At 42.8% G+C, this 24911-nt stretch overlaps 3 protein-coding genes across 4 annotated transcripts; 2 read left to right on the top strand and 1 right to left on the bottom strand.

Moving 5' to 3' along the window:
* The first annotated feature begins 2373 nt into the window (after positions 1–2373).
* On the top strand, positions 2374–6232 carry wdr12 (WD repeat domain 12). Its single transcript, XM_034096775.2, has 13 exons — positions 2374–2577; positions 2924–3018; positions 3344–3438; positions 3611–3717; positions 3795–3910; positions 3997–4151; positions 4225–4270; positions 4356–4441; positions 4520–4660; positions 4745–4850; positions 5012–5144; positions 5722–5794; positions 5914–6232. Exons 1-13 carry the CDS (start codon positions 2537–2539, stop codon positions 5989–5991), a joined length of 1272 nt encoding a protein of 423 aa, XP_033952666.1. The 5' UTR covers positions 2374–2536; the 3' UTR covers positions 5992–6232.
* A 749-nt stretch (positions 6233–6981) lies between these two features.
* On the top strand, positions 6982–16419 carry ical1 (islet cell autoantigen 1-like). Of its 2 annotated transcripts, XM_034099122.1 has the most exons (14): positions 6982–7069; positions 7923–7962; positions 8087–8261; positions 10121–10193; positions 10498–10621; positions 10835–11033; positions 11116–11241; positions 11831–11929; positions 12058–12149; positions 12395–12444; positions 12875–13105; positions 13519–13854; positions 13948–14043; positions 14298–16419. In XM_034099122.1, exons 2-14 carry the CDS (start codon positions 7955–7957, stop codon positions 14402–14404), a joined length of 1716 nt encoding a protein of 571 aa, XP_033955013.1. In that variant the 5' UTR covers positions 6982–7069; positions 7923–7954; the 3' UTR covers positions 14405–16419. The 2 variants fall into 2 exon arrangements, with proteins under 2 accessions (XP_033955013.1, XP_033955020.1); XM_034099129.1 differs by lacking the exon at positions 12875–13105.
* On the bottom strand, positions 16306–24065 carry LOC117460788 (protein FAM117B-like). The gene is made up of 11 exons (XM_034102351.1): positions 24048–24065; positions 23700–23767; positions 23444–23534; positions 22668–22675; positions 21359–21593; positions 20841–20924; positions 20557–20667; positions 19685–19828; positions 19361–19568; positions 19131–19251; positions 16306–19035 (listed from the first exon to the last, which is right to left on the bottom strand). Exons 1-11 carry the CDS (start codon positions 24063–24065, stop codon positions 18822–18824), a joined length of 1302 nt encoding a protein of 433 aa, XP_033958242.1. The 3' UTR covers positions 16306–18821.
* Between the last annotated feature and the right edge of the window lie 846 nt (positions 24066–24911).

The raw sequence follows: 24911 nt of genomic DNA, 5'->3' as shown, positions 1-24911 counted from the left end.
ACATAGTCAATCTAAGGGCAACACATGACTTTGTTTGTGTGTAAATACAAATATATGCACTGAGAATATTTGGTACATATTTGACGTGTCTCAAACAGCTACAATTATATTTTCATTCATCACAGGTTAAAGTATATTATAATTCTGACAATTGCAATCAGTATATATATTTCAATTTGTCCTGGAATGAAACAGGAAACAAATACACATTTCTGAAATATAAATTGTGACACTGCCCCAGGAAAATTAATGATCCAGTTCATTGTTCATCAGTTGTCTGAGTGTGATATACAGGTTAACAGTTTCAAACACATCATTTGTTAATTTCAGATTATACTCTGACATTAGATCCACACAGATATGGAACACATCTTCATCACATGGGAAGTCCTTGAACACACACTCATCAAGGCAGACTTGAACTTTCTCCAGGTCCACGTGGTGCAAACAATCTCTGCCTCCATACAGATGAGGGACTGCATGCAATATGGAGGGACGTCCATGGGGTGATCGTGAGTTATGGACTTGACGGATTCTGTGATTGTTCCAAGTCAACGCAACCTCATTAAGTTCTTCCTAGGAGGCAAATAATATTCAGTCAAATAGAATGTATAAAAATACTGGGCAGTGGTGATTACTGCCTTAGTCAAGTCTTGACCCATGGTTTGTTATATTTGTGAGATGTGTCTTCTAGTTGTACTATGGTAGGTTGGCACAATCATATTAATAACTGTAAAATGTAAATTGCAGCAGTGCAACTAATGTTATATCTTAACAGTTATAAAAATGTGGTGGATAAACCCGAAAATAAAAATTCTTAAATACCTACTTATTTGACACAGCTACTCTGAATACCCACATATTTTTGTTAGCCAGAAACAATAACTTATTATTCACTCTCTCCACGGAAAACAGGCAATTTCTATTTTACACATGGTCATTTGTGGCTCTTTAAAAATATTCACCACATTCAACATTTATTTATTTCATAATGTGACAAGTACCTGTATTATTTGTAGAAAGCAGAACTGGATCAAGGACTTGTCCAAGAAGTTGTCTGAGAAGTAGCCATCGACACTCAGTTTGTCAAAAAGGTCCATCCAAAACTGGACACACTCACTTCGCAAGGTCAGCCACCATCGTTCAATACGCTGGTTTCCAGTGCTTGGACCAAAGGTTACATTATCTGTTTCAGCTTGGTTCTCAGAAAAATGCAAAAACTGCTGCATTTCAGCCATATGGCCATTTTCTGTTCCTAAATCAAGTCTGAGTCTGGCAGGGCACCCACCAGCATTGATAACAGCATCAATAAAGTAGCCAGCGATGATCTTCGGGTCTTTGTTTGTTTTGTAAGCTTCAAGCCATATCATCTTTCTGGAAAACCCGTCAATGCATCCACTGATTGCAATTCCAAATGGCTTAAGCTTGTCGTAACCATCAATGTGTCATACATAGTTTGGACCACAGCTATGGTAGATGCGCCTTCGCAGTCTGTTTCTTGACCTCAGATCAACACCTTCACCATCCAATAACTGTAGCAGTATTCACACTGTTTCTCTGTCAGTCACAATTCCATGTAACCAACATTTTTGGTGCATCCATCTGTAACCATGACACTGACCAGATGTTTCCAGTTGCTGTTCAATGAAGATAGCCACCTCAGCTACATCGGTTTTATTCTTTCGACGCCAGAGCTGCTTCTTGCTTAAAATCCTTTCAAGGGTGCGTTTGCTTAGTACAACTCCATGTGAATCAGCAAGCAAAGTAGTCCTCAATGTACTCACAATCCATTTCCGTGTCAAGATAAATAGGAGAACTCGAGCCAAAGAGCTGCTAGTTTGTCTGTTGTGACAAAGTCTCTCAACCTCATGACTTTTTATCTCATAATTATCACTTTCTATCTCATTATTATGACTTTTTATCTCATAATTTCGACTTTCTTATCTCATAATTATGACTTTCTTATCTCATTATTATGACTTTTTATCTCATAATTATCACTTTCTATCTCATTATTATGACTTTTTATCTCATAATTTCGACTTTCTTATCTCATAATTATGACTTTCTTATCTCATTATTTCGACTTTCTTATCTCATAATTATGACTTTTCATGGGGATTTTATTTTTTTCAAGTGGCGGAAATGGGCTTCCATAATAATACATATTGTTTTTTGATATTATATTATATTTGTATCCTGCAGTCTTGCTGGTTTTACTTAAGATCTGTATGATAAACAAGCAGAGCCAGTGGATGCTGTAGGAAGTGAATAGTAAGAGGGCAGTAATGAAACGTCATGGATTCAAATCTGCCGTTAAAAATAATAGAAGAAGAAGCAGCAGCAGGCATTGCTAGTAGAGCATAGATCCGCATCATCGATTGTCTTCATCTGTGCTCCGCTGAGGTACCTTGATTTCGTACCACATGGCAGGACTGCACGAGAGTCAGATATGTTATGAAGGAGCAGATTAAATACTGAGACATATCCTACATTTAAATTACTAGTGGACTGTAAGAGAAATATAAAACAGAAAATGTCGCAGTTACAAACGAGGTTCTTCACGGAGGACAAAAGGTAAGCTTTTATTCTCTTTAACGAAACAAGAAAACTGAAAAACACAGTTACGGCTAGCAGGCTGGCTAACAAGCTGTAACTGTAAATAGTACAAAATGAATGTGAATTATTGCACTGCATTTTAATAAACATGTGAACTGTACATTTGATCTTAGCCTTTTTAAAACTATTAGCCTCTTAATATTTCCTAGCTGTGAGTTTGTTGGTTTAGCTAGCTAATGCTAACATTCCATCCCAATATATGATTGATTGCTATCCTTATATTTGAATATAAGTTTTACATCAGCTTATATGACATAAAAAAAGTATCAAATGTGTGTTTGATGGGTATAACCTTTGTTGATAGGTATGCAGTAGATGATGTCCCATTCTCCATCCCTGCTGCCTCTGAGGTGCTGGACCTCAGCAATGTCATCAACAAGCTGCTGGAGGCTAGAAATGGTAAGAAAACACACTCTACTTTAATATTAGCAAGAATGTTTTAATATTTCTGGCCCATTGTTTCCCTGCTGTGTGTCAAAGTTAAGTTAATATCCGAGGTATTACTGAACATAACGTCTCCCTTGTATTATCCTACGCATTGATTTCTTAGATTATTGTCTTCATCTTGTACTAAACAAATCTTCTGTTTATGTATAACTTGTCCTTTCTATTGTTTATACTGAGTCTTACTTAAATATAATGGTTCACTAAATCCCTGTACTATGTCTATCACAAATATTGGTGATATATTGAGTGAATAACATGTTGTTTTTTGTTTCCATAGCATCTCACAGCAAAGTGGAGTTCGACTTCCTGGTCAGGGGCCAGTTCCTGCGAACGTCGCTGTCCACTCACATGGACACAGAGGGCATATCAACGGTAGGATCAGCCTCACTGAGGGGATATGACGTCTGCCTCTAACATTCATGGCACTGAATCATTCCAGTGTCCTGTTTTGCCACGAGAAAGAGTTGTTTGGTGGATGTACAAATTGTGACTGAACTGGAACACATTTGATATTTATGCATCAGTGTGTCTGTGTGTGTTTCAGGAAGATGTGGTGGAGATAGAGTATGTCGAGAGGATCACAGCCCCAGAACCCGAGGAGTGCATGATGCACGACGACTGGATTAGCGCCGTAGATGCAGATGCTGAATGGTAAGATGATGGACTGCAGACTGTCAAAGAGGGGCATTTTTCCCAAACAAGTTTGTTTAGCTTGCATTCTTTTGCAGGATCCTTACAGGATCATACGACAAGACAGCCAAGATCTGGTCCCTGGAGGGCAAGCCAGTGATGACGGTGGCCGGACACACAGACGTGGTTAAAGACGTGGCCTGGGTCAAAAGAGGTGAGCAGGACAGAGTGGCAGACATTCACTCTGCTTGTTCTAAAGACAGCCTCTCTTAAAACATCTGTGTGGACGTTTCTGTGCAGATGGTCTCAACTCCTTGCTTCTGACGGCCTCTCTGGACCAAACCCTGCTGCTCTGGGAGTGGAACTCTGAGAGGAACAAGGTGAAAGCCATACACTGCTGCCGGGGACACACAGGAAGCGTGGACACTGTAGCAACAGACCCCACCGGCTCAAAGGTAGAGAGGGATGGGCAGTGGTTAAATGCACAGGAAGAAGAATATGTTTATAAATGCATCATTTCGGTTACAGTTCTGCAGTGGCTCCTGGGACAAAATGTTGAAGATTTGGTCAGCAGGTAGGATGCCAGCATGTCTGCCTTTTTAGAATTTTGCACAACTGATTAAAAAGCAAACATTCAACAAGCTAAATATCTCCCTCAGTGCCCACAGATGAGGCGGACGAAGTAGAAGAGCCTGCCGACAGACCGAGGAAGAAACAGAAGACTCAACAGCTCGGCCTCACCAGGGTGAGTGCTCCAAGGGCCAAACAATTAAGTGTTGAATATGAACAACATACTGAGGTTCCCATTCCCTCCCACTGACAGACTCCCATCATGACGTTATCTGGACACAACGAGGCCGTGTCCTCCGTCCTGTGGTGCGACAGTGAGGAAGTTTGCAGTGCATCATGGGACCACACCATCCGTGTGTGGGACGTCGAGACGGGAGAGATGAAGACTACGCTGGTGAGACGAGCAGAAACTTTATTCAAACTGTGTTTAGTTTGTCATTCCCACAATAAACTGACTGATGTTTTTGTTTTTCCGCAGACGGGCAGCAAAGTGTTTAACAGTATTTCCTACTCACCTCTGTGTCGGCGGCTGGCCTCCGGCAGCACTGACAGACACATCAGGCTGTGGGACCCCCGCACCAAAGGTACCGCTACCTACCCCACACCTCTCGAAGCCTAATGTCATTTTGCCTGCATCCCCTATACATCACAATCAAAGCACTTTTAGCAGCATCATTTATTCACCTTTTATAAGCACTGTTCTGGCTTTTCCTCTGCCTGTTTTTAACGCCCCCCTCCCCTGCAGACGGCTCTCTGGTGCTGCTGTCTCTGACCTCTCACACCGGCTGGGTCACCTCGGTGAAGTGGGCACCAGCACATGAGCACCAGCTGGTCTCCGGTTCCCTTGACAACCTGGTCAAACTGTGGGACACCAGAAGGTCTGTGAAGCACTGTATACTTCTTTGGTTGAATCCAAAGTCTGTTAAAAGTTTCCATTAGGCCTAAAATAACATTATGCAAGAAACCTGCCAGCATTGTGTTATCTTAAAGCTGGAAACAGGGCTGTATTTTTTTTTTTAAGATAATGAAAAGTATGTGTTTTTGAATGTTTGCAACTGATCAATTAACTACCCACTTAATAAGTTCCAGTTCTTTTTTTGCTAAATCAAGATAATTTCAACCTTCATATCACCTTCAGCAGCCAATCACATCACAGCACAGGCTGGATCATGGTCCATACTTTTTGAGTATGAAAGGTTACTCATGCAGACACGTAGAGCAGGAAATCCCGTTCATTCCACACGTGTGAGAGTAAACAGCTTACTGTCTGGAAAGGCTTCCTGTCTTTGTTAGAATTAAATACTTTGTCAGTTCATTACAACTTTCTTAAGCATACACTATCTTTTTTATGATTTTGGTATAAATATTTGTCCTTTTAGTGGGTCTCAGTTAAACCTCAGTGTTAAAGTAATTCAGTGAATTAAGTTAACTTTCAAATGCTCTTATGTCTTCCAGCTGTAAGGCTCCTTTGTATGACTTGGCTGCTCACGAGGACAAAGTGTTTTGTGTGGACTGGACAGAAAGTGGGGTAAGACTGTTTTCCACAAATATAACCACAAAGGAATATGTGCAGCAACTTCAAATATTTAAGTTCAACTCAATCCAGCCACGTGTAACTTACAGTTTCTTGTATGTGTTTTGTTTCAGCTGATGCTGAGCGGAGGTGCAGATAACAAGCTGTACACCTACAAATATTCTGGTGTTCAGACGGATGCGGGGGCATAGGATGAACAGCATGGACACAGACATGATGACAGAATGATGGACAGTATCAGTGTTGTGACACGCAGATGGAAGCGGCAGTGCTTTTGAATTGTGTACAGTACAAAACTATCCTTGCCTGGTTTCTCTGCTGTTTTGGTCCTGTTATTTTTACCCTTCTAAACTTTTACACATATTTTCTTATGGATTGTCTTTGTTTTCCTGTAATCCCAAAAAAGTATAAATTAATTGTGTCTCCTGAAAAGTCTCTTCTATTTAATGTTTCATTAATTAGTGCTTGGTAGTAGATGTGATAATTTGAGGTTGGCAATTAGTTGCGAGATTCATAAAACACAATAGTGATTTAATGGCAATGACCAATTATTATTAATATTTGAATACCCATCAGTTTGAGTAATTGTAACCTTTACTACATTAATGTCAATAATTTTAATACAGTATTGTTTAGGTATTATAAAATAGGTCAAATATATAATGAGCACTTTACCTTTGGTACTTAAAGTTAATCTTTATATTATTTTTGACCTGTACTTGAGTAGGATTCTAAATACAGAACTTTGAAGTATTTTTTTACACTGTTATTGCTATTTTAACTGTACTTCTTCCACCAGTGGAGAACAGTCATTTTACTGTTATATTGGGAGGCAACATTTGAACATGACCAGAGGCGTTAAAAAGAAGAGGTATCACTATGATTGGTCTTTTTGTACCATAATATTAAAGCAGGGGCCCAGGGGGTTGATCAAAGTGTTATTTTACTGACATTTTATCTTCCCTCTCCTTTTAAACTAGTGGAACTGCAACACATTCAATCTAACTGCTTATTAGTCAGTGTAGTACACATTTTGTTCAGTAAGTGAGCTGTGAATGCCTACTTAGCAATAGACGAACTTTTTTGTGGCCTGTCTATTAGTGTATACAGTCTATGGGCCTGTACAGCAGCGCCCTCTGGTGTCCAATCAGCGCTACAGCTGCTTTGCATATCCTGTTTCTCTGACTCATTATGACGGCTATCGGCAGAGGAGGCTAGCCGAGCTGAGCTGCACAGATGCTCGGACTGCTGGACAAAACTAAAAGCAAGGTAAAGATAAATTCACCTTTTAAATTATCTGACCATAATATAATAACCGTAATGTTTGTATATCTCGTTGTAATGTAAAATATTCTATCAGCATTACTGTTCCTACAACTGCACTCGCTGGGAGCTAAACTGCTGCTAGCAAACAAGCCGTTTTCGGCTGGCTTTTCTCGACTACCGTTAAATTTATTTTTACTTTTACACCTTGTATTTACACTGTCGATAAAAATGGTCGAATGACACACGCCTTAGCTTTCTTATTGTGTGTTTCAAGGCAGCCTTTCATGTAACTGAACACCTGCTCCACAGCCAGCTGGCTCTCAATTCTCCTCACTCCGAAAAGCACAGGTGTCTGGTCTCTGCTGGATAAACCATATTAGATTAGCTTTTTAGCCTTCAGCACCGAGGGGTTTTTGTGCAGTCACAGATAACACTATGATAACCGCTTATAACTCGATTATAATTCAGTAGGGGAACAGCTGTCAGCTCTGTTTACATGCTTGCTGTTGAATGTATCCCAGCAAACATCTACAGGGAAACCAGCAGCAGTTATTTCTCACTGTGACTGTCAGTAGCATTATATTAGTTAGATTTACACAACACCTTCAGTCTATATGCCTGACCATTGCTTTCTGTGTGAGGAAGAGGAAACACAATGGACTTCAGCTACTAGTTTACTCTATACTAAAAATCCATTAAAATCCTACTGCTATCCTTAGGCAAGATATAAGCTGCATAAGAGTTCAAATGCAAAACATGTTTAATGAATGAAGAACAGATCATCAATGCATTTATTTTGAACCAACACCTGTTGATGACCTCATTTGGGTTAATACAACATTTCTATTTATTTTAGTTTTCAGAACTGACAAAGGTTGATATTCAATCATGGACGGGTAAGTGTACAATTCATATTTACATAATTGTTGACTCTAGCCAGTGCCATTATTATAATGATCATAATTACTGTATTGAACACTGTTGTTATAAGAGCAGCTGACTGAAGTGTGTGTGCTCCAGGTTTGCGGGGGACATGCTGAGCGGGGGCCGGGCCCTGCTCGGCGAGGACAGCTCGGTGATGGCTCGCATGCAGAAGAAGTTCTGGAAGACTAAGCAGGTCCTCATCAAAGCCACGGGCAAGAAGGAGGACGAGTACGTGGTGGCCTCAGACGCTGACCTGGACGCCAAGCTTGAGGTAGGGGGGGGAGGGGTTACCAATATCTACATGTTATAATTGTAAATAACATGTAGATATTGTTTACCAGTTTGTATTGTGTGTCATTGTGAGGGATAATGTATCTGCAGTAGGATTACAAAGAGAGGTTTTAGAACATCAGCGGCACAAGGGGTCCATTGTTTGCAGAGATGTTTTCTTGATGTCTGGATATAAGGGTTGTAATTACAGGTGAGATGTCTGACAGTACATCACAGCTCTGAACGTTACGCACAGCTGTACAGTCTGATCCTCTGCAGTCGCTTCACATCACTGCAAGGAATGAGAGCTGGCAGTTTGGATTGGCTGGCATTTAGTTGTGTAACTGTCTGCGATGTGCTAGAGTTTCACTGAGCTGCTAAGGGATGCACTGTGAGGCTTTTGTTCGCTCGGGAACAAGATCAGGCCTCTACTGTCCTCCTGAAATCATTGTCCCTCCATCCATCCCCGCTGAGACAAAGACAGAAAAGAGGAGAAAGTGTTTCAAGATCATTTACAAAGAGTAGATTCAGATAATTTGTTGCCAACCTGTCTTGTTGCATTTTAGCTCTCCTGATTCCCTGGCCTTCTAGCTAACTTGATTTTATCAGGTTTTACATTTCAGTGATCTGCAAGCTACTAGAATTAGATTCGATTGTATCCATTATTTCATTTTGCAGAGTATGACTGTCACCATTAGATAAGACACAGTTTTAGTTAGATTTACACAGATATAAGGTCACGTCAGATAAGGAAACATCAGATCTTATTAAGTCCATTTTGAATCTTTCCAGCATCAGTACCATTATAGATTTCATCCAGTTTTAAGTGAATTTATCCACATTGGATTGTTTTAGTTTTATATTTCATCACTGTCTTTTTCTGGCAAAATCTCAATTAGAAAAACAGAACTGATGTATCGAAGTGTATTTGCACGAAGCCATGCGTGGATGTTTATTCCCGTCTGCTTCTGGTTTTCCCCTGCCATATTGCTGTGAGTCAGACAGAGCAGATGGCACAAGACCAACTTGATCTTGATGAATCAATCAGTGTTGGTCGTCTTAGTAATACAACATATAAGAGGTGTGTTGTTCAGGAGCAGTGACCTGTACACAGGCAGGGATCTGACACTGCTGAGGCAAACGGAAAGAAGGCAGTGAGTGTTTATTCTAAAGTTAATCAGTAACCCCACGTACAAGTCACCTCCTCCCTCTGCTCTCAGTCTACAGTCTCACACCTGAAGAGCCAGGCATGGATGGCTTTATAAAATATAGAAGATTTCACTAGTGGGCCATGACTGTGACTAAAAGATAATCTAATTATTTTCCATAAATGTTCTTTGGTAATCCCATGCTAATATAAAAGGAGCAGCCCAAGGATATATTCAAGTGGTCTGCAGTTAGTTCTCCACGCTGCCTCCATTAATGATCATGTCCCCGAGAACCCTGCTGTATGAATCTCAATTTCAGACTCGCACAATATTGCATTATGTTCTTCCAGCTGAATCCCCAACTGAAACTTTATTAAGATGTCCGAGCCTGATCTCTTTAACATCATTCCAATCATGACGTATATCCTCGTGTTGCATTGTGGGTGCTTTGCTTTCTATCAGAGAGCAGTATAGAGCGACCTCTAAATCTGTGTTGCTATGACACACATGCGACACACTAGCATACATCTGGCAGGTCGGAGGAGAGGCATCTGACTGCCAGGCAGAAAGCAAGAGAGAGCAACATATGTTGTGTTAACACTGCAAAATAAAGTCTTGAAATAAGTGGACAGAAAAGCAACAACAAGGTTCTTAAAGGTGTTCTAAAGAAAGGTGTTGATGTATTTGAACCTGGCTTGTTTTGCTTCTACAGTTCTTCCACTCGGTTCAGTTGACATGCACAGAGCTGCTGAAGGTGATTGGGAAGTACCAGCACAGGATCACACGTGAGTAAACGTATAACATGACATCACTGCACTGCACAACAGTCGGAGCTATTTATTTCAGGCTGTATCATTCTTTCCCTTATACAGGATGACATCTTGTGTGTTTATGACTGTGTTCCTTCCTGTGTGGTGCTTTTGTCTCACACTTAAGCTATAAATGGTTGGATTTGTTAACTAACTAATAAGCCAGTTTTTTAAAACTCAAATAAGGTGTTAGTGATATTCTTTCTAGCACGGCCGTGGTATGAGGGAGTCAAGGTGTGTCTCCTTTGTGTACATGAGGGACTTTGATCTCTTTCCCCAGGTCTGTCTCAGGAGGAGAACGAGCTCGGCCTGTTCCTGCGTTTCCAGGCAGAACACGATCGCACAAAGGCTGGCAACATGATGAACGCCACCAGCAAGGCCCTGTGCACCTCCGCCAAGCAGAGGTCAGCAGCAGGAAATACCAAGCCAATGATCCCGTGTTAAAGTGCATTCCAGAGTAATGGCATTACAATAATGGCTACAAATGAACAGAGAAAGGGGAAAAAACATGTGTATTATTGATTCTGGTGAATAACCTCACTTGGCCATGATACATTATGCTGAATGTCTTTCTCATTTTGAGAAATGTCATGAGTTCTGTTGATCTTTTTCCATAGGATGGCACTTTGCCCGCCACTGCACCGCCTGCACCAGGAAGTGGAGACGTTCAGGCGGCGCGCCATCGCCGACACGCTGCTGACGGTCACTCACATGGAGAAGGCGCGCACCGAGTACAGAGGGGCTCTGCTCTGGATGAAGGACGTCTCCCAGGAACTCGACCCAGACACATATAAGCAGCTGGAGAAGTTCCGCAAGGTAGAAGGACGCTTGTTTGGGTGCATCAGGTGCTGGTTGACACTAATGATATAAATGATGTGTCTCATTGTCTGTTTTTTAGGTCCAATCCCAGGTCAGAGGGACGAAGGGCCAGTTTGAGAAGCTGAAGAACGATGTGTGTCAGAAGGTGGACATGCTGGGAGCAAGCCGCTGCAACATGCTTTCACACTCCCTCTGTACCTACCAGGTGAGTGTCTGTCAACACCATATCATCTCTGTTAGACTCTGCTTTGATTACAATATGTACCTGTATGCTTTAAGAATGAATGCAGTATCCCGATCTGTCTACCGGCTTGTTTGTCTTTCTTGTTTTACTCAATTATGCCTTTACTATTGCACACAAACACGCTAACACCAAATAACATCTGACTTGTGTCTTCAGTGTGGGGGATTAAATGAGGCTTTTATTCCCAGGACACATGACTCTGCAGAAGTGGCAGTATTAGCCAGCTCCGGTTGCCTATGATGTAAACATGACACTCAGGTGGACACGGTCATTTCTACCCGATTTGACGGCGTGTTGCTGTAAATAAATAATAAAGAAAACCATCAGGGATTTAGACAGTTATTATCATTTATTTACGTCAAACACATACAATATACATTCTTCCCTCAGAGCCACCATACTTAATTGACAGAAAGGCATACTCTGCTACCGGCACTGGGGAAAGAGTCCATTGCCTATGTTTTAACGGTTTCCGGGGTTACCCTGCATATATGCACTCATTCTGGTTGGGAACAGTACTATTGAATATCTTTCGATCCTGTCCTGGCAGACCACTCTGCTGCAGTTCTGGGAGAAGACGGCCCACGCTATGTCAGGAATCCACGAGGCCTTCCAAGGACATGTACCATACCAGTTCACCACACTCAAGGTACTTTAGACTCGAGTGTTGCATTCCCTGCAGACCGATACCAACTGTCCTTTTAGCAGTCCTCCCACATAGATCTGATCATCTATGTGTTTTTATATTACATTGTAAATTGTGCCTCCCTTTTACAGGAGCTGAGAGACCCACTGGAGGAACTAGCAGAGGCACAGCAACATGTTGAGAAGAAGAAGGAGAAGGCTCTAGAACAGAGCAACACAGAGAGGTGAGAGAACTAAATACATCTAGTATAGTCCGTCTTGTGTTTTGTGTTGAAAACCGCTTTTGTATGTGATGATCATAGTGCTCCGTTTGGTAGGGCTTAAAAAACATTGTGCCTAAAGAGAGTGCAGCTCCAAATCAAATGGAGGCTACTGCATTGCTAACAATAGAAAAACCGTGTCTAGCCAGCTACTAAGGCACTTTCTCATTTATTCCCCTCCTCCCTTCCTCCTCCTCCTTCTTCCTCAGTCTGGTGTCCTTGGATGACGACAAGCCATCCGGAAGTGCTTCTGGTTCAGGTATGTGTTGCCACCTCTGGGCTGAGACACAGTTATAGGGACATGTTTACAGTGTGGTCCAATCACGAGTGAGCCTGGGCATCCTGCAGAAAAAGTGGGTAGTAGTGAACAGAAGGCGCATTTAAGGAGGTCAAATATCACTAATCATTTGTTGACATGTTTCATCTGTACACTCTTGAATTTACATGGTCATAATGATGTGTCTTTAAAATGAACTAAACAGCAAAGTTTAACAGGAAAAAAAGGATTACTTTCACTGCTCTTGGTGGGAAGAAACTCCAGTTGTATGTTTGCTTCTTGTAGTGTGTTGAGCACTTTTATGCAGACGGTATTGTTATATCCAGCACTTGTGTAAATAGTACAGGTGTGTTCATTGGAATTTCTGCTGCTGACTGTCGGCTGGACGCCCGTCGGCTTTATGATCCTTTAGTCTCAGCGCACCAACACACTGCCACACCTCCAGCTGCCCCGCACGCTCTCAGAGGACTGTCCACGGACTCTGAGGACGACCTGATGCTCATGGCCGGTGATGAGCCACAGTCCCAGCCCTCAGCCCCCCCCCACGTCCCTCTGCAGCCCCAGCTCCTGCTTCCTCATCAGGGGGGGAGGCGCAGTGAGCCCTGGGGCTTTGAGAGCCTCCAGTCACAGCTGCCTGCCTGCGGTAAACTGGCCTGCTCTCTGCTCCACCTGTGAACTCTGACTCCCATCTCACTTTGCTGGCTGTGGCATGGGATTTCAACTCTGCTTCCTTTGGCTCTTTGGATCTGGACTCTCTGCCTGTCTGGTGCAAGGGGCTCCGTTTCCTTCACTACGGGGAAACTGTCATCTTCACTTCTGGGACTCTTTTCATTGAACAGCATGCTCCTTAAAAGTCTGATTTGAAGAGTATCAACCCTCAGTTGTTAGTTATGGTCTTTGTTCCCTCTCTTTTGGCTTTATCTTTCTGTGGTTGATTCTGTGAACCTCTGCAATCTGAATCTGTGCTTAGAAACAAGATTGTAAATCTGTGACCTTTCAGAATCTCCTGTGATGGAGTTACCTCAAAGATATAAGACTCTTCTTCTGTCCGTCTAGGTGCGGGTCCATTTTCAGGTGATCCATTCCACTCTACCGGGACAGAGCTGAGAGCAGAAGAGGAGGATGGTGAAGGGGGGGACATGGCTTTCCTAAAAGACCTCCTGAGCCCGGGCCCCGGGGCCAGCGACGAGTTCAGCAGGGAGTGGCAGGACGCCTTCGGGCTCTTTGACCCCCCCACTGTCCCTCCACAGAGCGCAGCAGTAACTGGTGGGCCGGCAGAGAGGAGAGCGCCGACGGAGGGTAGTGGTCCGGCAGCACGTCCTCCCTCGGGCCCCCCCTCCCCCACAGGCTTCCTGCCCTCCCAGCTGCTGGACCACAGCCTGAGCTCCACAGGTGAGCAACCCTGCCCTCTGCTGGAGAGAGAATCTCACTGCAGCTCACGGACACATCTCTCACTACTCTTCTTAACCCTGCTTTGTCTTTTAGGCTGGTCAACCCCTCCTATGTTCCAAGCTCCGCCCCTGCAGCCTCCTCCTGATTACAGCCAATCAGCTCAGCCAGCTCCAAGTCCAGCAGCCAATGGTATGCTCCTTCTTAATAGTTTGGGAACTTTATAGTTGGGAAATGTGTCTTTAGCGCGGTGCGTTCAATCTATATATTAACACAGAGTTACACAACAGGGTTTATTTATAAAGAGGCAATAGATAGCACTTTTTACTTCAACCTATTATGAATTATATCTGGTTATTTATGAACGTACAAGCTGCAGAATAAGGACCCAATCGGGTTATCTTTGGAAACCTTCTTGTAACTGTGTGTGTGTGTGGCCGCTCCAGGTGCATCTAAAGACATGTCCGCCTGGTTCAACCTGTTTGCCGACCTGGACCCCCTCTCCAACCCCGACGCTATCGGACGCTCCCCAGATGAGCTGCTGAATGCATAAAGCTGTGTGTGTGTGTGTGTGTGTGTGTGTGCAGCAGCACTGTATGAAGACTTACAGGATCTGGATGTCGGCAAGTTTTTTTAAGTCCGTAAGTAAGTAAGATGCAACACACTAAATCACACTGGAAAAGGAAACACTGTTGCTTATTAAACGCTCTCTCTGCAGCTTTGTAAATGACTCTGAACACACATGCAGCCTCTGACTCGTACACACACATGTAGCCTCTGACTCGTACACACACATGCAGCCTCTGACTCGTACACACACATGCAGCCTCTGACTCGTACACACACATGCAGCCTCTGACTCGTACACACAGTGTCAGTTATTGCAGCTTGTGAGAATGTTTGGGTTACAGCTTTATTTTAGACGGCACTGTGTGTTTTATTCATGTGAGATTGGGTGGGTGTCGGTTTGCTGTGTACACACATCACAGAGGACCCAGGACGTAAACGGAGATTCACTGCACATGATTGTCACGTATGGATGAAGAGCGTACAGTGCTTCTATATGCATATACAGAGCTAACATTGTGTATGTAAGATGGGACCCTGAACCTGTCACTGAGCCTGTATTTGCACACAAACAACACCAGTTGGATCTGGGGCGTGTTTCTCCCAGCAACACCAGTTAGATCTGGGGCGTGTTTCTCCCAGCAACACCAGTGCATTATCCAGCTATTTGTAGACCACGATGCTGACTCATTTCCTTTTCCTTTACCGGTGTGACTCAACATGGAATGAAAGTCCATCTCTGCCAGTAAAAGAAATACAATTTTATATATAATCTTATCAAAGTAACTTTGGCACATTTTTTAAATGAACTGGTATCTAGAAATAATGACATCTCTGGAACTTGACCACTCCATGGGTTAGATACATAATGTGACACGTTTTAATCTCTGTAAGGAAATGTCAGTTTTCTTTCTTAAGGTCGACCGGCCACACTGATCTGTGATCTGTCCTGTCTCTGGAGAGGACTGATGGGGTCATTATGACCACCTGGCCTGGAGTCGTATTACAGACACAATGGAAAGTCACTGTCCACAGCCTCTTTGTGTCACTGTCCACCTTCATCCCAGATTCTCCTGGCTCTGAATGTAGTGTTAAAAATAGGACGCGAAAGAAATGATCTTCAGTCCCATCTGTTGTTCAAATGTCACAATAGCAATTTCACAAAGGCCGAGGAAAATGTGTGAAGGATGAAACATTTATTTTTTGTCTCTTAACGATGTTTTAAACTAGGACACTGGAAAAACGTATTTTCTAATGGGCGGATTATTTAAATCCTATAAACATGCAAATCAAATTGTATTTATTTCCAGATTATATAAAAACTACTAACTCTAACACTGTAAAATACTGTTCACTTTTAACTGTGTGAGAATTCAAAGATGCATTTTGGAAATGTGTTATTGTTTTATGGGAAAAGAGAGTGGAGAACTGTTACCATGTCATGAAATGGAATTCTCACACACCTGTTTTGGATTTGATTCCCACCGGTTGTTTTTTTTGTTGAAGGGAAAAACTACCAATACTGACATTTTTGAATGTTTACGAAATGCTAAAAGGAACTGTTGCAAATGTAGAGTGGAGTTTGTAAGATTTATTTGATGTTTCATGAGTTGTTGAGATGTGAATATCAAGCCCACATGCATCGACTTAAACCAAATCCAAAGTTACGGCTTTGTGTGCCTCAGCAGAGGTAATCGGATGGAAAAATGCATCATGGGAAAAAAAAAACATTTTATACAAGCTGTATATTATTATCTCTGCTCTTCTTTTTGTTTTAAATGTGACACATGAAGGGAAACTACTGTGTTGTTTTGTCACATAATGTATTATACTGTATACTGCTAGATTTACACACTTTATTTACACAAAAAGAATGTATTTCTCAAGTCAATCACAAATGCTTTATTTAATTCAACTATGCCTTTTTATTTCACTCGAGGGGTTTAACAGATGAAAACTTGGCAGTTCTGTTTCCAATAAACTGGACAAGCAAACAAAGAATCACTGCGTTGAGCCTCATTCCAAAATGCTGTTTATCCACTCTGATAAAAGTTGGTATCTGAATAAATCTGTATTTGTATGAATCTAATCTTCCAAACTACTTTTGTAAACAGACGCTTAAAAACGACAAAGTCATGTCGCTGTAGGTGTGATTGTTTTCAGCAAGTGGATATCTCATTTTGGAACAGAACTCCTCATTTTTAGAAACATGCCAAATCAGGTCACTGGATAAACAACACCCACACTTCTCTCTACTTCTACTCTGCTACAGGTTACATCGTTTCCTTGTTGTGAGGCTACATACATAGCAGCTGTTGGTTTGCGCTCTCCGTAGTGTAGACTTGTTAGTGTGCACGAGAAGTAAGTAATCTTTTTTTGTATCCTATTCACTACAACCTGAGATGGAGGATGTAATCTATTCTTGGTTAAAATTCTCTGAAGACCCAATAACACTCCTGATAAATAAATACATAATTATTCACAATAATGAGACATGTAATTCACAGTACTCAGCGGAGAAAAAGCAGGAGGGGAGGAAGGAGGGAGGGAGGAAGGAAGGGAGGGAGGGGGTCTATGGTACAACTCATTCAGATACATATCTTTGTCAGCCGATAATACAAACACAGTGTGCCTTTTTATATTTACAATTCCAGTACATTCCTATCCCACCGAAGCAGGTACAGTTAAGTAGTAATGACATTTACAGGAATAGGGCCCGGGCCATGGAGAGGCCGTCAATCAACAGCTCCAAATGTGGCGCAGCGTGTCTGAAATGTTTCGATGCAAAAGATAAAAAGTGGTGCATTTCAAACTAAGTTTAAATATTGATTCGGTTGACAGAAATACTGTGGAGACCATTTTGTAACGTAGTGATATTGGGATGTGTTCACCAGCCTCTCCATGTTCAGGGCTCTGCAGGCCAGAGGGAGCCAAGATGAGACCCGTCTGGACACATTTCACAACAACACGAGCTGAGCAAGACAGGAGGAAATCAGCTTTACAGTGACTGGGGGAGAGATGGGAGGAGAGAAAGAGCTGGAACAAAAGGGGGGTGTGTGTGATGGACGTGGAGTAAGGAGGGACATTTCTGAAGCAAAGGAAGGAGGGGCAGGCAGACAGGTAGAACACGCTGCACACATCAAAGCCCTGGCCTGCGTTTCCCATAGATACACAGCGGGGGGGGGGGGCACTCAATGCTACCTGTTAGTGAAGCTTGTACCCGTTTACAGTCAGCCTGCACTGCGAATGGCTGATAAAAGTACACATAAATATGTTTTAAAACCCCCTCCTTGTATACAGTGGTGGAAGAAGTATTCAGATATTTTACTTAAGTAAAATAACAAGTACTACACTGTAAAAATACTCCATTACAAGTAAGTCTTGCATTGAGAAACTCATTGCAGAAAAATATATTACAAATAAATTAAAATATTAGCAAGTGAAAGCAGCAAATCTTCACACACAAGCTGGAAATGCGAAGTGTTTATACAAAAACTTAATTAAATTGCTGCAAATTAATTTCCTGTCCTACTAATTGTTTTAGGTACTTAAATATATTGTTGGATAGATTACATTTACAACAAATCATAATAAATCTAAAGTAACTAAAGCTTAAAAATGAAATGTAGTGAAGTACAAAGTATAATGTTTCCCTTTTTAATTTGTAAAAATGCTTCAAAATGTGTACTTAATTACAGTACTTGAGTAAATGTACTTAGTTACTTTCCACCACTGCTTGTATATTCTGCTTGTCCCTGCCTGTGTGTGTGTATCTATGGCCAGCATAGTGCTCACATCATGTGTGCCATGCTAAAGGGTCAAACATGATGGAGCACTACGCTGGTTGAGCGAAACTGAGCGGTCTAAAATATCAGGCACATTTTTAAACTCCTCCTTGTAGCGACCGTTCAAGTTTTGCTACGATATATCTGGCAGCACCAAAATTAGCCTCCGTGGTCAAACTCTTGGTCGCCGAGGAAACCAGTGGCCTTTTTTTTTCCTTTTCCTTTTACAATGGAAGGCATATTTTATATCAAGAGAAATAACTACAGATAGAAAAAGAGATATATCCGTGGAAAGGCGCCATGGTATAATACGATGAAATAAAAGAGTCTGTCCTTTCACCCTTTTCCTCCCGAGAAAACAGGAACATAACCAGCTCTAAAGGTAGAAGAAAGCGATGAAATGTTAGCTGCACACCCCCGCACAGGGCTGCAGGACTCTCACGTTGTAGTCGTCTGAGGAGAGGCAGTGGGAAGCGCTTTGTCAACGAGATAAGGACATCAGAGAGAGCTTAGCTGGCATGCTGAAGGCATTCTTAGAGCAGAAGGGTTGTTTCCTAGTAAGTGTTTTCTGATTTCGTTGAGGGGGGGGGGGGTTCTTCCGGGGGTGATGTGAAGCCGTCAGAAGCTCTCGGGCTCCTCCAGGAGGCAGGGCTGGGTGGACAGAGGCACGAGGGACGGGGACAGGCTCCGGAGGCCCACTGGACCTCGGGGACCGGGGAGTAACGGCTTCAGGATGCTGACGAGGCAGAAGGCAGAGCCGATGTTGGGGATGAAGTTGACCTTGTTGCGGTCGGGACACAAGAAGCGAGGGAGGTCCTGCGGAGGTTTGGTTCTGTGGACACATGCAGGGACGCTTAGCCTTCATAACAAGTGGGTACATAACATTAACAAATAAAGAACATCCTGTAAATCTAATAATCCACTCACATGGTGTCCTCGGACACTTTGACTTTCTCGCAGCCCTCTGGAGGTTCTCTCTTGAACATGTAGCTGTTGTTGGGTCTTGGGGAGGCGGCATATTTAGGCAGTGGGGAGCAGGGGCCCAGCTCTGAAGACAGACAGAGAGGGGAGACTGTAGGTCAAAGGTCGGCAGCAGATCATGCTCACAGAGACACGGCGTGCGTACAATGAAGTGTAATATGGTGTGTGTGAGTCACCTTTGTCCTCGTAGGGGCTCCCTCCGCTCGTGTCGTTGAGGACGGTGAGGTAGGAGGGCGAGATGGAGTCGGGCCGGCTACTGCAGTTGCTATGGTTACCGCTCAGGCCTCCCCCCGAGGGAGTCTGTGTGTCTATGCTGCGGGTGCTGCTGCTGCGCCGTGGGGGGACGGGTGGGGGTGCGCGGTGCCCATCTGGGACATCCTGTGGCTGTCGCACAAACACACACACAAATGAGGTCACAATAACAACATGGACCGGGGGCTTAATCCCCACAGTGGTTGTGTGTGAACTTTTAAAACAATCTCTGAGCTAGCAAAACTCACAACGATGGTGTCTTCTTTTTCAGGCGTGTCCCTGATGATGATGCGTTCAATCTCCTGGTTTAGGCCCTCTACGCTGTTTCGGAAACGAGGGGCCGATGACTTGGATATAGGGATGGGTATCAGGATGGCCTTGGGCATAGGTGACTGCAAAACACACACATGGCTACTCTCAGTACCCATTCTGCACAAAATCCTTCACTCACCCTTTATCCTCTTGTCAGTTGCAAAAACACAGAAATGGTATTTGGTTAATGTAAGAAAATGAACTTATACATTGATTTATAATATCATGCCTCAGAATGAATTTAGCTGTAACCTCCTGCAACAACAGATAAGTCAAACCTTTGATCATCTTGATGTAACTTCTAGTGTGTTCCTGCTAGCTCTGTGCATCAGTTAATGAGCTTGTCAAGTATTGTTAGGAAAGTTGCATGATAACTCTTTTCTCTTTGTCTCCTGAGGAGGCCCTGGAAGCAGGACAGCTGCACTCCAGCAGACTCCCCAGGGAGCAGAGGACCAGCCCTGTTGCTGTCAAAATACAGCAACGTGCCTGGAGTGTGTGTGTGTGTGTGTGTGTGTGTGTGTGTGTGTGTGTGTGTGTGTGTGTGTGTGTGTGTGTGTGTGTGTGTGTGTGTGTGTGTGTGTGTGTGTGTGTGTGTGTGTGTGTGTGTGTGTGTGTGTGTGTGTGTTACTGCATCAGAGGAACCCAATTAAGATGACTTTTCATAGACGAGAGACTGGTAATCAGGAGACACACAGGGACATGAGTTAAATGCATAGGTTAAATGGGACATCCTGAAAACTCTCTTCTCAACTTTTTTATCTTTTTCCAGCTCAGACAGAAACTCAGACATACAGTCTGTATTGCTTACCTGCGACTGGATGATGGTATGGCTGCCATTGAACGGGGACTTGCGGTCTTTATCCCTCCGATGGCGGCTGCTGCGTTTGCTGCGCTGAAGCTGCTGTCGCAATTTGGCAATCTAGAGAGGTTTTACAAACATACAGAGGGACGTTGTTTTGCAGATGTATAGATTTATACAGCCACGTCTTGTTATTGATGGTGTGTTCAGTCATAACTGAAGCACAATGCTCAGAAAAAGCATTTATTTACAACATAACATGTTTATTTTGGCTTTAAAACAAAGAAACTGACCTCCTTGAGCTGGTCGGTGCTCCCACAGGAGGCCGAGCGTTTGTGAGAGCCCCTCCTCCTCTCATCTGCCCAGGCCCTGGGGGTCTAACACACACACGCACACACACCGGTTAGAGCTTTATTTCAGATATAGTACAAAATAGGGGTTTTCTATGAGAAGCAACTGGTGTTGCCAGTGTCACACTTTGTAGCTGTTTTATTGTGATGCCTATGTAAAATAGGTTACAGCAATATCTTACAGCTTCTGTTTGACCAGACTCTGGTTCAAAGTCAGTCTGTGAGAAATAGTCAAAGACAGCAACACAGCATCATGATGCAACCGTCTGCAATCTCTCTTAACCCCTTTGCATTGATTGCCTGCAGCTTCTTAAACACACATGTCTTCAAAGCTATCTTTAAGAAGCAAGAACACACACATTCATTCATTGTCAGTAACATTGTAGTTGTTTATATCTTACATACAAACCAAACTCAAATTCATATACCACACACAATGCGTAACCACCCGCAGCACTGACCTGCGTCGCTTTGTCCCTCATGTAGGGAGAGTACGGGTGCTGGCAGTCGTCCTGAGGCCAGGGACCTGTCAGGTGAGCGCCAGCAGTCGCGCCCTGCGAGGGCCACAGCTGGATGGATGGCGGGAGCCCGTGAGGAGAATGAGGAGCGGAGCGCTCAGAGAGAGAGGAGGGGGACGCCGGAGGATGTGGAGGAGCACCACGAGAAGATGTGGGAGGATAAGGCCACTGATGCAGACTGAGGAGGAAACACAGGGAGGAGTCGAGGTGAGTTGGATGTAAACAAGGTATTTGTCAATGGTAAACACATCAACAGCTGGCCTGCAGGATTAGCCCATGCATGCTCGCTCTGTCTGTTTAGGTGTGTGTGTGTGCATGTTAATCCGTCCCATCGTGTGCAGAGCGGATATGCCCCCTTCTAAATCTCCACAGCCCCCTGGTTAATGGCATTAAAACAGCTTAAAGCAAAGGGGGGGTGAGGGGCACTGAGTGCAGGTGCCCAACTGACCCTGATTCAGAGCTGCAGCAAAGTGCAGGGTGTCAGCAAAATCTGATTTCAGATTCAAGTTTCAAACACAGACAAAAACGTTTACAACGTGTATCTCCATGTTTGAATAAAACATGTCTTTCATTCGTTCTTAGTTTTTAGAAAACAAATAGTTGAACATTCCATTTACTGGGAACTAAACTGCAAGATAGAATTTAAAAGACTAATAATGATAATAACAATATTATCCCTGTAAACAAAAGGACAACCACCTAGCAATAATAAAGCCATGCATGCAACAGAATATATGCAAATGCAGAGCATCTTGCAGGATAGAGGATGAATTTATTTATTTCAGCAACAAAAGCTACTCAGTCCTAGTAACGACACACCGTACATGCATGTATCTGCACGTAAAAACACAGCATTGATTGACAGAGCTTGTCCAGGAGCTATATTTGGCAGGGGACTTGACCAGCACACACCACTGTTGCTAGGGAACGGGACGACGGATCATCATTAAAACACAGCAGCGCGTGTGTGTGTGTGAGTGTGTGTGTATATGTGTGAGTTTGTGTGAGTAAACAGGGGTTTTCGCATCAGCTGCCTGCTAGCAAAATGCTCAGCTTTCTTTATTTTTCCTGTCTGCAGTCATAAAATCAACAACCCACTACAATGGACCTGGGGCTCAAAGCAATAGTAGTACTGGTAGTAGCATAAAAAAACAGCATTTTTTAAAGGAGCTACACTGTTACCTTTAAATCAGAGATAAGCTTATATAACACAAGACAGACAGTCCTCATGAGCCATGAGAAAAAGGCGGACAGCATAACCTGCACAGAAAGTAATAAGCACATAATGTACATCCACTCATTTCTCCATTATTTGTTTTAAATTAAACCATCCAAAAATGTCACAATCAGAATTTCCCAAAGGCCAAAATGATGCCTTGAAATTGCACATGTTGCTCATCCAAAATCAATTGCTCAATCAAAAACCAAAGATAGTCTACCTATGTATACACACTATCTACATATTATATGGAAACATATTCCCATTTGGGTCAGAAGAATTATTTTTGGTCACATGTGTTTAACAAATGACAGTAATCAATACTTGTTTCCTTTTCTGTTGATGGACTAATCCATACAGCTCTAGTTTACAGAACTGCCTTTGCACACTGTCTGCCTAACTGCCATGTGTAGATTGTTAAATATTGCAATACAAACAAATGTAACAAGAAGACCTTACCACACAAAATAGAATACATCAATCTTGCCAATTTGCTGCAATGTATAATAGAACAATAGGTCTAAAGCAGAGATTATGCGATTTAAATCATTATTGATCAGGCTGTGCATTCATTATATATATATTATACATACAATGAAAGATAGCTCCCTGCATATCGAATACTCATGCCATGTCATGAATAATGAAGGCCAATTGTGTTTACAGGGAGACAAGCATGCAGCTCCTCCCACACATATCATCACTATCATGAAAACGTATTGGACCAATATGACAAAAGAGCATATAACCAGGCTCATGATTTTGAGATGAATTTAAATGTGTGTGAGGAGAAACATGACGGCACTCACCTGCAGGAATGTGACCGAGCTGCGCTGCATGCAAAGGGTCATGGAGCTCTTCACCTCAGCCCCTGTTGATGTCTGCAGCTCCGAGACGATGCTAAAGAGGCGGTGGGAACACAGGGCAAAGGGACGACTGTGCAGGTTGCAAGTGAGGAAAGCCCTCTCAGATATAAACAGGCAGACATAGAAAATATCCTAAAACGTTTTCGTGGGGATAGCACTGATACAGGAGGTGTCAAAATGGGCGTTGCTGTTTTCGCACCCTGCCTCCTCGTCGTCGTGGATGGATGTTTTTCTCTCCCGGCTGATGCGGCACGACGGCTGAAACAGCTACCGAAACGATTTCAGCACGCAAAAATATGGGTATCAAAAGAGGAAACGTCGTTGTGAGCCTGGCGGAGATCGTGAAGTGTCGGGAAACGACGGAAAATATAGCAGGAGGACAGAAAATACAGAAGGGATAGAAAGAAGAAGGCGGTGATGCTGTGCTAGCATTGGTTGACACGACGGGAGAGGGACCAGTGTGAAGCACGCCGGAGTAAACACCGATACTTCCGGTTGTTGTTTTTCTAAGTAAAATATATTCTCTGTCGATTTTTACGATTTTTACCCAGGACTCTGGATTCATTCTTAATTTGAATAACATAGACTAGTTTTGAACAGGCTCAAATATACCGTGGGTTTACTTGTTACCACAGTGTGGAAATGAACATTGATACAGGAAAAGTAATATAATATTAGAGATAGAAATTACACACATTACAAAAGTACCGATCCAGGTAGACAACAATAAGTACAGTTACAGTATTTTTAAGAACAAATAAATAAGTAGCATATATAAGTAGTGTGATAGCAGCCAGATAATACATTGGATATACGGGCTTTAAGGCAGGTCCTGCTATATTCATAACAAATCTATATATCTTCACTTCAGATAGTGTGATTAAATCTAATTTGACATTTTCCAATTTTGTATTATTTATTCGACATATGTGCTAATCAAATTATAGCACACACCTCTGGGGAAAAAGCAGTGGTATAGAATAACAGAAATAACTTGTAGTATCCCGATCTGAAAAAAATAAAACATACAAAAACTATTATCACAATTCTAAATACACATTTTATATATGTATTGACTTGGTCCATTTCCGGTGCAGTCTGATACCTGCAGCTGACTTGACGCTGGAGTGGATCTGTGACGTGCGTACCAACGCTGCGCTGCTCGTGCTGATGCTGCAGTTGCTAGGGCGCGTGGAGCAGACGGCGGCGGAGAAGTGAAGTAAACAAGTGGAGGACAGGAAATGTCTCCCTCTTGTGTCGAATTTAGCAATACTTTGCATTCCCTACCTATTTGAAGTGGCCCAAAACATATTAAATAGGTTTTAAGGATAGCATGAATATTAAAATTGGCCATACGTCAGCTACCGGTGAGTATTTAACGAAATACTGCATTGTTTTTGCTAACTACTAA

This window comes from Pseudochaenichthys georgianus, chromosome 2, assembly GCF_902827115.2.
Source record: "Pseudochaenichthys georgianus chromosome 2, fPseGeo1.2, whole genome shotgun sequence".
In the NCBI taxonomy this organism is placed as follows: domain Eukaryota; kingdom Metazoa; phylum Chordata; class Actinopteri; order Perciformes; family Channichthyidae; genus Pseudochaenichthys; species Pseudochaenichthys georgianus.
Note: the sequence above shows the minus strand (reverse complement) of the source record. Positions and strands in the feature narration are given on the sequence as shown.

Coding starts and splice junctions, on each gene's coding strand:
- wdr12 (XM_034096775.2), top strand. CDS start 2,537: ATGTCGCAGTTACAAACGAGGTTCTTCACGGAGGACAAAAG. Junction 2,578..2,923: donor TTCTTCACGGAGGACAAAAG/GTAAGCTTTTAT, acceptor CTTTGTTGATAG/GTATGCAGTAGATGATGTCC. Junction 3,019..3,343: donor GCTGCTGGAGGCTAGAAATG/GTAAGAAAACAC, acceptor TTGTTTCCATAG/CATCTCACAGCAAAGTGGAG.
- ical1 (XM_034099122.1), top strand. Junction 8,262..10,120: donor ACCTGGACGCCAAGCTTGAG/GTAGGGGGGGGA, acceptor TTGCTTCTACAG/TTCTTCCACTCGGTTCAGTT. Junction 11,242..11,830: donor ACTCCCTCTGTACCTACCAG/GTGAGTGTCTGT, acceptor CTGTCCTGGCAG/ACCACTCTGCTGCAGTTCTG.
- LOC117460788 (XM_034102351.1), bottom strand. Junction 19,829..20,556: donor ATACCATCATCCAGTCGCAG/GTAAGCAATACA, acceptor TGTGTTTTGCAG/TCACCTATGCCCAAGGCCAT. Junction 19,569..19,684: donor AAAAAGAAGACACCATCGTT/GTGAGTTTTGCT, acceptor TTTGTGCGACAG/CCACAGGATGTCCCAGATGG.